Source organism: Giraffa tippelskirchi, chromosome 13 (genome assembly GCF_054371585.1).
Source record: "Giraffa tippelskirchi isolate mGirTip1 chromosome 13, T2T-mGirTip1v1.2.pri, whole genome shotgun sequence".
In the NCBI taxonomy this organism is placed as follows: domain Eukaryota; kingdom Metazoa; phylum Chordata; class Mammalia; order Artiodactyla; family Giraffidae; genus Giraffa; species Giraffa tippelskirchi.
In genome coordinates this window covers 24,678,228-24,692,803 of record NC_137287.1, presented here as the reverse complement: position 1 = coordinate 24,692,803, position 14,576 = coordinate 24,678,228, and the positions used below count along the sequence as shown (strand labels likewise).

General features: G+C 40.8%; 1 protein-coding gene across 8 annotated transcripts in view; it reads right to left on the bottom strand.

The window, feature by feature from the left end:
- Nucleotides 1-1,990: 1,990 nt before the first annotated feature.
- The window catches only part of TMC7 (transmembrane channel like 7), a 55,738-nt gene continuing 43,152 nt past the window's right edge, over nt 1,991-14,576 (bottom strand). For 7 of the 8 annotated variants that reach the window (XM_081560820.1, XM_081560827.1, XM_081560822.1 and 4 more), the window contains 5 exons: nt 13,559-13,745; nt 11,305-11,435; nt 7,878-8,033; nt 4,931-5,009; nt 1,991-4,105 (listed from right to left, as the gene is read on the bottom strand). In XM_081560820.1, the coding sequence (XP_081416946.1) occupies nt 4,031-4,105; nt 4,931-5,009; nt 7,878-8,033; nt 11,305-11,435; nt 13,559-13,745 (628 nt within the window). In that variant the 3' untranslated portion in view covers nt 1,991-4,030. The remainder of the gene's footprint in view (nt 4,106-4,930; nt 5,010-7,877; nt 8,034-11,304; nt 11,436-13,558; nt 13,746-14,576) is intronic. The other variant, XM_081560821.1, reaches the window with a different exon arrangement.

Here is a 14,576-nt window from a genome sequence, read left to right as displayed (position 1 = left end):
TCATGTAAAGCTCCTGAATGTAAATCTTGCTCTCAAAAGCCTTGAAATGTTCTGAACCTTCGCTGTAATCCCATTTCCAGGTCTCTGTTTAAAAAAAAAAAGGAAAAAATGTTGACAAGGTTTTTTGTGTCTTCATTATTTGTTATCAGGGACATTTGGAAACAAAATGAATGTTGAGCTGCAAGGGAATGTTAAAAAAAAAAGTTGTGATCCATCTGTATGATGCTACGTAGCCCACTGAAATGCTTATAAAGAACTTCAGATAAAATGAAAAAACACTTATGAAAAAGAAACGAGAATTTTTATTTTTCTTCTTTTTGTTCTTGCCATCCTCCCTCCCTCTGTTCCTTCTACCGTAAGAGGAATTTTGCCAAGATTAACAGTGGATGTCCATAAATGTTGATTATACACAATTCACTTCTTTTTTCTCTATAGCTTTAAGTGTTCTCTATATTTTCTATAATAAACAAGTATTTTTGTAATGAATAAACAAAATTTCATAATGAAAAGGCTTATTATTCCCCAACTCAATCCTCAAAAATAAAAGTGAATTCAGTATTTTTTCATTTTAAAAATGAGGGTACTTTATCTCAGAAAGGTAAAGAAACCTGTAAAAAATTATGCAACTAAGCAAGTTACAAAGCCACTCGGTGTCCCAAGCACATCCCATATATCGGAAAGAAAATATAACAAATGGAATTTACTAATAAAGCAACACCCTATAAAGAAGACACATTAAGAAATTCTATCTTCCTAGGGATCAGACCTTGCTGTGCCATCCCTTTAATTCCTTTCTTCTGCTCTGCTCTACTTAGAGTCTCAGTCGTATCCAACTCTGCAACCCCATGAACTGTAGCCCGCCAGGCTCCTCTGTCTATGGGGATTCTCCAGGCAAGACTACTGGAGTGGATTGCCATGCCCCCCTCCAGGGGATCTTCCCAACCCAGGTATCCAACCCAGGTCTCCCACATTGCAGGCAGATACTTTACTGACTGAGCCACCAGGGAAGCCCTCTCTAATACTTACTCAAGTGAGTATCTGCAATCAGACATGTAGCTGCAGAAATTTACTTTGCTAACTTAAAGAGTTAATACAAATTAAAGACCTGTGTAACTGGATCCTTCTCTGTTGGGATGAGAATATTTTGTGATTGCAAGAAAGTGCAAGGCTGTCTTGATAAAGAACAAGAACCTGAAGCTGGGGTGGGGGGTTGGAAGGGAGGTTTTAAGGTGGGGGATATATGTATACTTCCGGCTGATTCACGTTGTTTTATGGCAGAAACTTACACAATAGTGTAAAGCAACTATCCTCCAATTAAGAATTAAAAAAAGAAAATAATAATATCGAACTCTTAATAAATAAATACATTATATGTAAAAAGAAAAGAAAAAAAAAAGAACCTGAAGCCGAATGGGGTAGAACAGAGAAAAGAGAAATGTTTGCATGGACTTTCAAAATTCCAACTCCCAGGGTTAATAATGAGGTGTTGTGGGGTCAAGGAGGGGGCAGTGAATGAGAACTAAGTATCCAGCACTGATAAATGATTATGAAAGTATACACTGACATAATGGAAGAATGCCATATACTCATAAAAAAGAATGGGTAGCTACTATTCAAGATCTTCAAGATATTATTAAGGAGGAAAAAAGGAGAAGCTCAGAAATAAATAAATATCATGCATACAACTACAGATACATATCTGCTTGAATATATATTATAATTTTCTGGGAGAATAAAATCCCTCTGGGAGGTGGGATAGGGAATGCTTGAAATAACTATGTCTTTTAAGTTTAAAACACATACACACATCCCTCCTTGGCTTAAAAGAGTCTTTAAGGCACTCATTTGATGACTTTTTAAAATTAAATATTTCTTTCTTCTCTCTGATTCTAGAAAAAGGCAAAGAGCAACCTTACAAACTGTTATAGTTTTCTATGGTCACTAGATTGCTGACAAGACCCCTCCAAGAATTTAAATACACACAATCACATTTTAAAACCTGCAAGATACAGTTTAATCAGTAGTTTTAATGCACATTTGTTAGAGCTGCACTTTAACAATTATACAGACATCACCTGCAGTTATTAAAATTATCAAAATACATAAAAATATTCAAGTAAGAAGTATGCAAATTAGCAGCATTTACCTAAAATGAATATATTAGCATATTTCAGTATAATAACAGGGAAAGAAAACAGAGCTACCAACACACACACACACACACACACACACACACACACACACACACACACACTGCACAGAACACTTGACTGTTCTCAGAAGCATGGTGAAGGCAAGAATGCGCTACATATAAATTCTTTAGGCAAAAATGCCAACAATATAGCATTTTTTAAGTAAGGATGGAATGAACTTTCATTTGTTCAAAATTCCATACTAGTTATTAAGACTTAAATATTCATAAACCTTAAAAAGGTAAGAAAAGCTTGAAAAGCTCATCAGTTTCATAGTTTTTAAAAATACCCTGTGTTAATACTAACTGTAGAAGAGCAAAAGAAAAGAGTCTGGCAAAGGGACAAGTAGATAGACTTGTGTTAACTATGGTGAGATTGCTTTGTTTCTAAGGGTAAGGAGTCAATCATTTACGAGTAATGGGGGAGTCCTGGGGGTGGGAAATAGTCTTCATAGCAGCAGCTTTCTAAAACCTGCACCCACCATTAAATGCCAGGTTATCCCAAGGATAGGTTTAGAGCTGGTGAAAGGAAGGAAAACAAGAGAAGGAGGGCACAGACTGTCCATTACAAAACTACAGTACTTTGGAAAAGATTCTGAAGGTATTAGAATGAAAACTGATTAAACTATAATCAAGGCTTATGTGAAAAGGTTTAAAGCTATCAATTTCAGGTAAGCTTATGCTGAGGTATTTATTGCATAAGGTTTTTATGGTAACAGAAGTCTTAAGAGATATCTACATGTTTTGTAAAATGAAATTAAAAATTTTAAGCACAAGAAAAACAAGAGCCCTTAAAACTATGAATATGTACATTTAAAAGCTCCAGCATTCCGTCTAGTTGGGTACACCGCCATAGGCTGGCCTGATGCTGCAGCCGATATGCCCCCAACATGCACTCAACAGCTCCTTCCAGCCTAGCTCTGAACGGTGAAGTGCCAATCAGAGACCTCAGTGCAGGAAGGGACACGGCCTTTGGAAGAGCGAGACACACTCTGCCTCTTAATCTTGATGGCACAGGGCCCTCTACCAAGTCTCCAAATCCAGGACTAGAAGGGAATGGAAAGTTGTGAATATCCAGGCCCTTAAAGCAGCTTCCCCTGAGTAACGAGGCTGTAGCAACATGCCCAGGAAGCTACGAAATCCAGGCTGCCAAGCTGCAGCTGCTCCCCCCATCACAGGCTCAATCCAAGGCCCTTGGGGCCTTCCTTATTCACACGGCAGGAAGGGCTTTTCTCTGTCATACAGTATTACTCTCATATTACATATTACCACATAGCTGAAATTACATAACCATCCTCTCCATGCTCCACCATCTGTTTCAAACATCATGATTCCAGGGTTTCTGCATTTTAAGTCTACAGAACCATTCACAGAGTCACTGCTTCTTAAGGGAACACCTCTCAGCCTAAACCCCCAGAACCTGGTTCAAAAGAACGAACCCAGGCTCATGGACTGATGACCTGCACAGTAAACTTTAAAAGTTGATACAAGTAAGCTTGTAAAAACATGAGTGGTCTCTCCTCAATTGCAGTTGAAAAGTTTCAGTGGCTCTCCTCAATTTTGGTTGAAAAGCTTCAAAGTCAGTGTTTTGGTCAAGTCGCCCCTGGGTTACAGGCAAAGACGTGGTTTTGAACCTGCTTTTCTAAGTTTCTAATGCCCTAAACAGGGACCTGGTAATGTAAACACGGCCACTGGAGCTGCATGTATGGAGCCACTTTCAGGAAAGGCCCAAACTCCAGAAAAATATATTTTAAAATTTCTGCTAAAATCCCCGATGGATATCGTAGGCTGGAAGGTCACCAGGCCAGCCTGTAAGCCACAGGCAGCAGCATCTCCCTGTCAGTCTAGCCGGTTCCTCAGATCCCTCTGGGCTTCTGTGAGTTTCTGGATTAGGTAACGCTTGTCACGACTTTCCTAAAAACAGAAATAGGTTCAACAGCACAGTCAATATATTTGGAAACAAATATTATTCAACCCAAGAAATTACCTATCAGATTCGAGGCCAAGGATCCAAACTACTGGACTTCCAATGACCTCCAAACTGTCTCTTTCACTCTTGTCCCCTGGACCCCCAGCAGCCCCCAGTCCACAAAGCAGCCTTGTAAAACTGTTCTTTTAAAAATGAACATCAGACTTGGACAACACCCTCCAGTGGCTTCTTATCACACTCAATTAAACCCAGCCTTCTCACCAGCGCCCTCAGGCAGTACTGTGACTCAAGCTTGCCTTGCCTTTCCCATCATCTTGCATCCTCTGTGCAGACTGCCCTTCCTCCTGGGCCCAGACCTCACTGTTGTCTCTGCCTGTTACTCTCATACCCAAGACCTCCCATAACTGGCTCCTTCTCATCATTCAAGTCTTGGCTCCATTGTCACTTCCTGCTGAGATGGCCGCTATCTCAGCAGCAGATGGTCCACCAGGCACCCTCTAACTAGCTCATCTATACCATCTTTACAGCAGTTCTTGCAATCGGAATGCATCTTTTTCCTTTAGCCACTGAGCAGTCCTGTCTCCCTTCTTCCCCTCTGCATCCCAGCACAGTATGAGGATGCACATGTTGAAGGCACGGATGACTCAAGGACCTGAATGGAGCTGCAGGAGGCTGAGCCTGAAGGCAGAGTTCTGGGGGAGTGGTGATGGAAGTGTTCCACTCTCTCTCCCCGGGAGAAGCTCCCCATTCCTTTCTGTGTCCTGCCTAAATGTCCCTGGCCCTGACCCCCGGGACCGGAGCTTTCTTACCAGGTTCAGTTGCTCTCGGAGCTGGACGACCACCCGCTTGTGAGCTCCGGCTAGGGCGATGAAGTAAAACATAATGAGGCTGCAACATAAGGCAAGAGGTCACTAGGGAGTTTGTACCATCTGAAGGCCACTGGAAAACAACCCTACCCACTTGTCCTGGAGCAGTTTTACTTTGTTCAAACAGAAGAAAAAAAGAAAATCCTCACCTCTCCCAAGCAGAGAGCATCAGAAACAGCCAGAAAGGCTTTATTTGGCAGCGGCAGCAGAGACTGATTCCTGCCTGGCTTTCTAGGTTAATACTAAAGCTCTTGAATCTCCGCTGGCACACACATGAGAGGGGAGAGAGGAGGAGATGGGCCAGAAGCTCAGCTCAACACAGAATAAAATGACTGTGGATGTTCACTGTGAAGCCTCTCTGGCCTCAGCCCCCTCACCTGTAAAATGGGGATAACAGAGTAAAACCTAGTATTAACAAGCCTGCTGCTGCTGCTGCTGCTAAGTCGCTTCAGTCATGTCCAACTCTGTGCGACCCCATAGACGGCAGCCCAGCAGGCTCCTCCGTCCCTGGGATTCTCCAGGCAAGAACACTGGAGTGGGTTGCCATTTCCTTCTCCAACGCATGAAAGTGAAAAGTGAAAGTGAAGTTGCTCAGTCGTGTCTGACTCTTAGTGACCCCATGGACTGTAGCCTACCAGGCTCCTCCGTCCATGGGATTTCCCAGGCAAGAGTACTGGAGTGGGTTGCCATTTCCTTCTCCAATTAACAAGCCTAACACATAATACAACTCTGAATAAAAGCAACTGGCAATTGCTCCTGTTTTCTGTGCAGCCCCAGACCTCAATTGTGGGTGGTTGAAGTTATTATCTTTGAGAAGACAGACAAGTGAAGTGAAGGGCAAGTGCCCAAGAAAACAGCATGCAACATCATCCACGAAGGGGAGGTGGCTGCCTGTTCAGTCTCCCCAGAGAAGGCTAAGGAAATGAGGGCCACCGGAATCAGGGATGTCAGTCTTCTCTTCTGGAAGTCCCCATGGCCAAGGTCAAGAATGACCCCGAAAGATGTGGAAGCCAGATCAGGTAACCACCGCCAGATGGTGGCAGCCAAACCACAGCTGGAGTGAACCAACAACGATGGAGCCGCTGGATTCCAGGATCTGCTGAATTCCAGGCTAATTGGCTACAACTCCCACATCATTTTATTAATATCAACGGTATCTTACCTTTAACAAATAAATTTTTTAACCCTTTTCTTGCATCATGGTGGGATTTTACTGTGGTAGTATCTGTATCATAGGATAATTGATGACTGCAGGAGTTAGTACAGGTAAGCTATAATCAACTCAGTGATTTGTGGTAGTTCTATAGTTTCCAGGCACACTGAACCAGTGAATTCTGAAACAATGGTCCCAAAGGAAATACAGAGTAGGTTCCTTTGTGCCTCTGGTCACAACATTTTTGTCAGTTGATCAGTACTTTCTTTTGTTTTTTGAGAGAGAGAGTTATTAATACATAATCCTGTTTCTATTTAAAGACACCTTATTTAATATCACTGAACTCACAGCCAACAGTACCATGATGTGTGCCCGAATGAAGCTTATCTAACAAGCATAGTCTCTGCATAAAACACATCCCAGCCTTTGTGCACTTAGAAAACCTTAGACAATACTTCATGTCTCTGCACGAACAGCGAAATGACCCACCACCAAAAGCATGAAATGCAAGAAACTATGGCACTATAAACAGATCATAAAAATGTAGGATACTTAGTTACAGTCTGAGCTATGGTTTGAATACTGTGCTCTCCCAAAGTTCATATAAGTCCTACTCCCAAGGTGATGGTATTAGAAGGTAGGCCTGTGGGAGGTGATTAGGTCATGAGGATGAAGCCCTCACAAACGGGATTAGTGCCCCTATTAAAGAGACATCAGAGAGTTCCCTAGCCCCTTCTGCCATTACAGAATACAAGAAGTCTGTAAGCTGGAAGAAGATCTTCACCTGACCGTGTTGGCATCTTGACCCCAGACTTCCAGGCTCCAGAACCATGAGAAATAATATTTAGTGACCCAGTCTGTGATATTCCACTACAGCAGTGGAATAATAAATGCACTGAGACACTGTATGTCAAAGCAACTCATTTTTTGTTACTCAACACATGTCCATAAACAACCACAAAAAAGCATCACTAGTATTGATTTTTTGGTTACAAAAATATTTTAGCTAGTAAGCATATTTACAATACAGAAAAAATATGGAATTTATGAATAATGAGAATGCACAGTAATTAGAACAATGCCTAGTACAAAGTAAGCCCTCAACACACATTTATGATTAAAATTACTTTAACACGCAAAATGAATCGCTGCACAAAAGCCCTCATCGCCTCAGCACCCAACCCTTGTCATTTACTGAGCCTTCACTAAGGGCCAGGTCCTCTGCTAAACACTTCATACATGTCACCCCGTGTCCTTCTTCTCACAGCCCTACAAGGTATGTGCCGTTTTTATTTCCATTTCCTAGGTGAGGAAATCAAGACTCAGAGAGGATATGTGATGACCTGAGGTCACACAGCTTGTAAATGGTAGAGCCAGGGTTCAACTGCATGCTCCTACGCTGGTACTCTTCTCTCAGCCCAGTTATCAATTCCTTTTCCAAAGAGCAACTAATTTTTGTGAATAATCAGTAATACTAATAATATGCAGTGTTTATTGGGTTATATTTTATAAGTCAGCCATCTGGCTAAGTGCCTTACATTTGGGGTCTCCCTGAACCTGTTCAATGATATTCTGAAAGAATTACTATTATTATAATATTTTAGAGATTAGATAAAGTACAGCTCAGAGAGGTTCAGGACCATAACAAGTGTCTCAGGTGAGCTCCATTTCCCCGTGGAGAGCGGCCCACCAGTCTCAATGGAAAATACTTGCAGAGCCCAGGTGGTTCTCACTTACCAGATGATCATGAAAAAAGGCACTGCGAAGGCTTCCGAAGTGATGCCATAAACCAGCGTCTGCAGCGAGTTGGGGAAGGTGCTCACTGTCTTGGGGACCACCTCCCAGGTGGTGTTGAAGTTGGTGAACGGCCCACAGGCTTTAGAGGAAGGGATGCTGCCACGACACAAAGCACGGGGCTCAGGGCCAGGCCTGCAGCACAGGCTGAGCACCCCTCCTCTGCACGCCCACAAAGCTTCATTAACAGTGACCCACAAGGAACTGCCTGACCTCATGGGCCTTCTGGAATATTCCAGTCAAAAATGCTTACCCTGAAATCTCAAGTCCCTAGACTTGATTTCCAGTTTACAAGAAATTGAGGACAGAAGGTCGAGTTAAAAACCAGAATTACCATATATGATCCTGTGCTCTTACTCCCGGGCATATATCCAGAGAAAACTCTAATTTGAATAGATACATGCAGCCCAATGTTCACTGCATGGAAGCAACCTAAGTATCCATCTATAGATGAATGAATAGGAAGATGTGGTACACACACACATACACACACACAATGGAATATTACTCAGCCAGAAAAAAGAATGAAATTATACCATTTGCTGCAAATGGATGGACCTAAAGATTATCATATTAAGTGAAGTAAGCCAGACAGAGAAGTGGTATGTGTAATCTAAAAAAAAAAAAAAAAAAGAATCAAATTAACTTTTTTACAAAACAGAAATAAACCCACAGACATAGAAAACAAACTTATGGTTACCAAGGAGAAGGTGATGAGCGCGTAGGGATAAATTAGAAGTTTGGGATTAACATACACACACTACTAGATATAAAACAGATTATCAACAAGGACCTACTGTACAGCACAGAGAACTATATTCAGTATTTTATAATAACCTATAAAGGAAAAGAATCTGAAAATATATTTATATAACTAAATCATTTTGCTGTACACCTGAAACTAACATAACACTGAAAATCAACTATACTTCAGTTAAAAAAAAAAAAAGAACCTGTTACTCGAAGATAGATACTCTGGTGATATTCTAGAACAGCAATAAATTGAGCACCAGAAATTAAAAAAAAAATCAAATTAAATGACACTGTGAGAAAATAGACAGCTCTAGAATGTGGCGAGACCACTCTTCAGCCTATTAATTTAGAGGTGGGGAAACTGGCCTCGACTTTTTGAAGAATTAAAGGTTAAAAAAGACTAAGGAAACATGGTAACCAAAAGTAATGAGTAAAACCTGAAAGATCCTCATTTAAAACATAAAGCTCTAAAAGACTATTTGGGGACAACTGGAGAAACTTGGCAATGGCAGGAATATGATACTGGCATTAATTTTCTTAGGTGTGATAATGTTATTGTGGATATATAGGAATAAAGTCCTTACTTTTAGGAACTGAAGGTTTAGGTATTTAGGAATGAAATGTTATGATGCCAACAACCATGGTGTGGTTCATCAGCACACACACAAAAGGTATGATGCGTAGAGAGAGAGAAGACAGATGTAGCAGAATGCAACAACTGGGACATCTAGGTAAAGGATATATAAGTTGTCGTTGTTGCCATTTTTTTCAGCTTTCTATAGATTTGAAAATTTTTTAAATAAAAAGGGAAAAATAAAATTACAATGGGAAAAATTAAGGCTTACAAGAATTGCCTATAGTCACATCACAAAGTTCTGTGTAACAGGAAATTTTCCACTGCAGCCTTATTTTAGGGATAAAAATAGACTTCTGGAAACAACCTAAATGTTGTTTAAGAAAATGGATGAACAATTTATAATCCATTCATACAATGGAATAAATAACCACTGAGAGGGACACACAAATATATAGATATGATTGTCTTAGACAGAAACTAAGTAGCAGGAAACAGAATTGGAGGATGAATTTCCACCACATACTCTTCTATACTTTTCCAATTCTATGCCATGTGAATGCATTTCTTATTTAAAAATTCAGAGTTAAAAAAATATTTTAAAAGAACAAGAGTTTTGTATATGATGGCCTGGAAAAGGACATAATATAAAAGTGAAAAAAATCAAGTTGCCAAAACAGTATTATTCCATATGTATTAAAAAATACATTTTTCATAACAAATCTCTTTAATTTATACTATTTTCTGTACTACTTGAATTTTTCAATATATAACATACTACCACTACAATAAACATACATAGACTTTGGCCACCTGATGCAAAGAACTGACTCACTGGAAAAGACCCTGATGCTGGGAAAGACGGAAAGCAGGAGGAGAAGGGGACGACAGAGGATGAGATGGTTGGGTGGCATCGCCAACTCGATGGACACGAGTTTGAGTAAGCTCCAGGAGTTGGTGATAGACAGGGAAGCTGTGCTGCAGTCCATGGGGTTGCAAAGAGTCAGACATGACTGAGTGACTGAACTGAACTGAACTGACACAGACTCAAATTAGTTTAAAAAATAGTAAAACCTGAGAGAGGAATTCAAAGTTCTAGGCTATTCAATTAAAGATGAAGAAATGAGGCACAGTGGTAAAGAAACCACCTGCCAACACAGGAGGTGCAAGAGACATGGGTTCGATCCCTGGGTCGGGAAGATCCCCTGGAGTAGGAAATGGCAACCCGCTCCAGTGTAAGACAAAAACAATGAAGAAATGGATAAGATAAATAAAATAAAATAAATAAATGGAATTCCATAAGACTAAGTCAAGGGGTGGCAAACTACAGCCCACAGACCAAATCTGGCCCACAGTCTATTTTTTATAAAGTTTTGTTGGAACACAGTCTTGCCCGCTGGCTTATATACATAGATGAAACATGGGCTGCATAAGTTGCAACATAGATGATATATAATCAGTTGAGCCGAACAAGTGCTACAGAAACCATATAGCTTGCAAAGGCTAAGTCGTTTACTCTCTTTCCAGTATCTGGTATAAATGATTATAACAGAAGAAGTGGCATCACCGGGTCTGGAACCCTCAATTTCTCATCCTCAGGACTGAGCATTTCCCCTCTTTCAAAATTCCACACTAGATGATACACTCCCTGTGCCATGTCTGAGTTGTCTTTATACCCCCAGCACTTAGCACAGTGCCTGGTACACAGAAGACACTCCAAGTCTTCTCAGTGACTATGCATTATCTTTACAATCAGAAACAAACAATTCCAAAGGCGACCAGAAGAGAGGTCCCAGGAAAACGGATCGGGTGGAACAGACCCAAACGACACTCTCAAAACCAATGGGAAACCTGCAAGTCCAAGTTCAGAAGTGAACTGAGATATTTCAGCATCCAGAGGGTGATTCCAAAACCAAGGTGGACCTGACGGCCAGGAGTGACTTATTGACCTCTGCTGGTGCCAATAAAGAATGCAAAGAAGGCTTCAACACAAAAGAGGGACAAGTCAAGAAGGGAATGTTCTAGAAAGAAAGTCATATTTACCGTGCCATGCTGATTGTCAGAGGTATAATTGCCAAGCACAGTCCAATCAGCAACACCAACAGGAAGAAGAAATTAGAATTGGATGCTCTGAACTGCCTCGGAGAGGGTCTGCAGGTATAAAGAAGACTTATCTAAGGAGAGAAAGGAAGAAAGAGTAAAAATGAAGAGCACTGCTTCTTTGAGGATAAATGAGCACAGTCATGTATTACAGTGGGAATATAAATTGGCTATAACCTTTCTAGAGGATAGTCAGCAATATAGACCAAAATGAAAAAATGGCCAAAACACATGTATATGGTATTTATTGCTACAGTTGTTGATAACAGGGAATAACTGAAAGCAACCAAAGCAGCTATCAATGTAGTTCCTTGCAGGTTAAAGTGAGTCATACGATGGAAAACCACCTAGCCCTTCGAAAAAACAAGAGAGCTTTACATCGTATATGTCAAATGAAAAGCCAGGATGTCTAAACTTTGTACTGTATAATCTCATTTTTTTTTAATGTATTTTTAAACATTTTACTGTAAATTTCTTTTTTCAGCTTTACTGAGGTATAACTGACAAATAAAATTGTAAGGTAGAGTATACAACGTGATATATTTACAGTATACAACATGAAGATTTGAAAGGATTCAAAAAGTATTCTCCTTAAGGGCTTAAATATGTATTAAATATCCACACACCAGAATAGGAGATACTTTGCTTGCATTTTTACAGGCACATGGGTTTTTCCTATATATTAAGCCTTTACTGAATTTGTTCCAATACTGTTCCTGTTTTTATGTTTTTGGTTTTTTTGGCCATGAGGTATGTGGGATTTCAGGCTCTTTGACCGGGGAATGAAACACTACACTGGACTCCCAGTGCTTAAGTTCCTTTCCTATATATTAAAAATAAACATTTCCACTGAGGGAAAGACTTGAAGGGGAGATCAGGTGGGGAGGGGGAGAGAAAGAGGCATATACTTCCTCCTGAGTATTGCAGAAAGCTACAGTCTCAGGAGCCTCAAGCTCCTGTGACCGCAGCAGTCAGAACATCTTGTAAGCTGAGGGACCCTGGTAGACATCTTGTCAGGGTGTCTGGGGGCAGCTGGCCGGTCAAGCTGGGGTGTCAGAACTCAGTCCAGTCTCTGTGACCCATTCTATTACCCCCACGCTGTCCTTACCGAGCTACACGCTGGGAAGCCACTGCCTAACTGATATTTTCTGGAAGAAGAAAAGTTCCTACAAGCTTTCTGGCATCCATTTCTCCTGTGGTGACTTCAGCCAACTGACGTTTTCAAAGGAAAGCACTGGAACATTCTTCGAAGACCAAAACAGCCGGGTAGAAAGTATGACCCAATGAAAGGCCCTGCCTACTGGATTAAGAGCATAGGCTCTGGAGTGAGGTAAACTTGGGTTCTCATCTCAGGAGTCACTGATAAGCTGTGTGATCTTGGATCAGTTACTTAACCTCTCTGAACTTCAGCTTCCTAATTTATAAAATATGGTTACTAGCAGTACTTACTTTAAAGTATTACATGATCATCTATATAGTGGTCAGCAGATTGGGAGGACACAGTATTATTATCACCTGTTAGTACTATTGTACTTATTAATAATACTATTATTACTTCCATTTTTTTAATCCCCAGGGCCTAGTATATTAGGTGCACAATTATGTTGGGCTTATTAACAGAGCGTACCTCTAGAAGAAGGGATGGAATACATATCTGCACTGTTTGTATGTGTAACAGTGAGCATATATTGCATCTATAATTTTAAAAAGTTTGATTAACAAGCCAAGATAAATTAGTCATCTGTAGGGCTACTTCACCCATTGAGCCCTTAGTTCAGGTACAACGCCTACAATCTGTGAGCTGTTTGAGGAGTTACATAAATAATTGAGAACTGAAAATAAATGCACCAGCTCCAAAAGCCAAGCAGAAAATTAAATAATTTTAAGTAATAAACCTTTTCTTAAATATCACCAAAACGAACCACTGTCAACTGATTGATCAATTGCAACTCAACTCTTAGCTACATACAAAAACATTTAAACCACAGGAGCAAGACCATTCTTCAACTCTCAAAATGATAAAAATGTGAAAATCCATTCAAAGTTTTTTCAGAATAAAAAAAATAATACCAAATAAGGGATGCAATTCTGATACATCTGATGGGATCTAGGTGAGCTCCAGGCATGTGTGTGCTGAATGTCCTGCAAGATCAACAATGGCCCGGGTTATCGTCCCCTCAACCCCACCTCTCCTTACCTCTTTCACGTAAAAGATAATAATGAACTTCAAGGTTGCAACTGCAGGAAGAAGGGGTGAGAAAAAGGCTCCAATCCAGCAAATGGTTTGCCCGTAAACGATCCCCAGAACATTATCAGGGATGGCAAACTCCTGCTCTCCCCAGCACTGAAAAAGCTTCCAGGAGGAACAGTAGGTCACCAGGATCCTGCAAACAAACAGGATAGTTTACCACCTGGACTACAGCGTCAGCCAAGGCACAGAACCCCATCCACACAATTAGGGCTGTTTCCATGCATAGTTCTCATGCAACCTGTCAGTCATGTGTCTAGAAGATGCAAAGTACAGTGAACTCTGGAGTCATTAAGACTAGGGTCCAAGTCTCAGATCTATAGTTTACCAGCCAAATAACATTAGACAAGGCTCATTTTTCTCATCTGAAATGCAGGGGGATTATAACACAGCCTACTGCACAGCACTGTATTGACAGTAAATGACCTGGGCAGTCTGTGTGTGCTGGGTGCCCCTCAATCCAAAAAGTACAGAGCTATTGTGCATCCACACAGATAATGGCTTATGAGGGACCTATCACCCTGTATGCCACTCCTGGAATCCTAGGAGCTTTCTACAGAAATCCTAGGATCAGGGGCCTGAGATAAATACACACAGCTATTCACTGTAGCATTACCACATATTAGCAAAAATACTGGTAACAACCTAAGTGCCCATCAGTGGGGGCTTCATCAACAAATTAGAAGTCATGCGTACAGTGGACTGTTACACAGTCTTTAAAACATATGAGGAAAATCAGTGTGTCTTGACATGTAAAGTCATGGTATTTTGCTTGTGTGGGGGAAAAAGCAAGCTGTGGACCCACGTAGATGTACCATGATCCCATTTGTGGGTGAGAAAAGGACACTTCCAGCAAGACTGTGTGTTTACTTATATATGTATTTATGCAAATATGTTTTTCTTTTAAAGATGGCTGGATCTACCCCCAGGGGTTAACGGCCACCTCCGAGGAGTGGGGTGGGTCTGG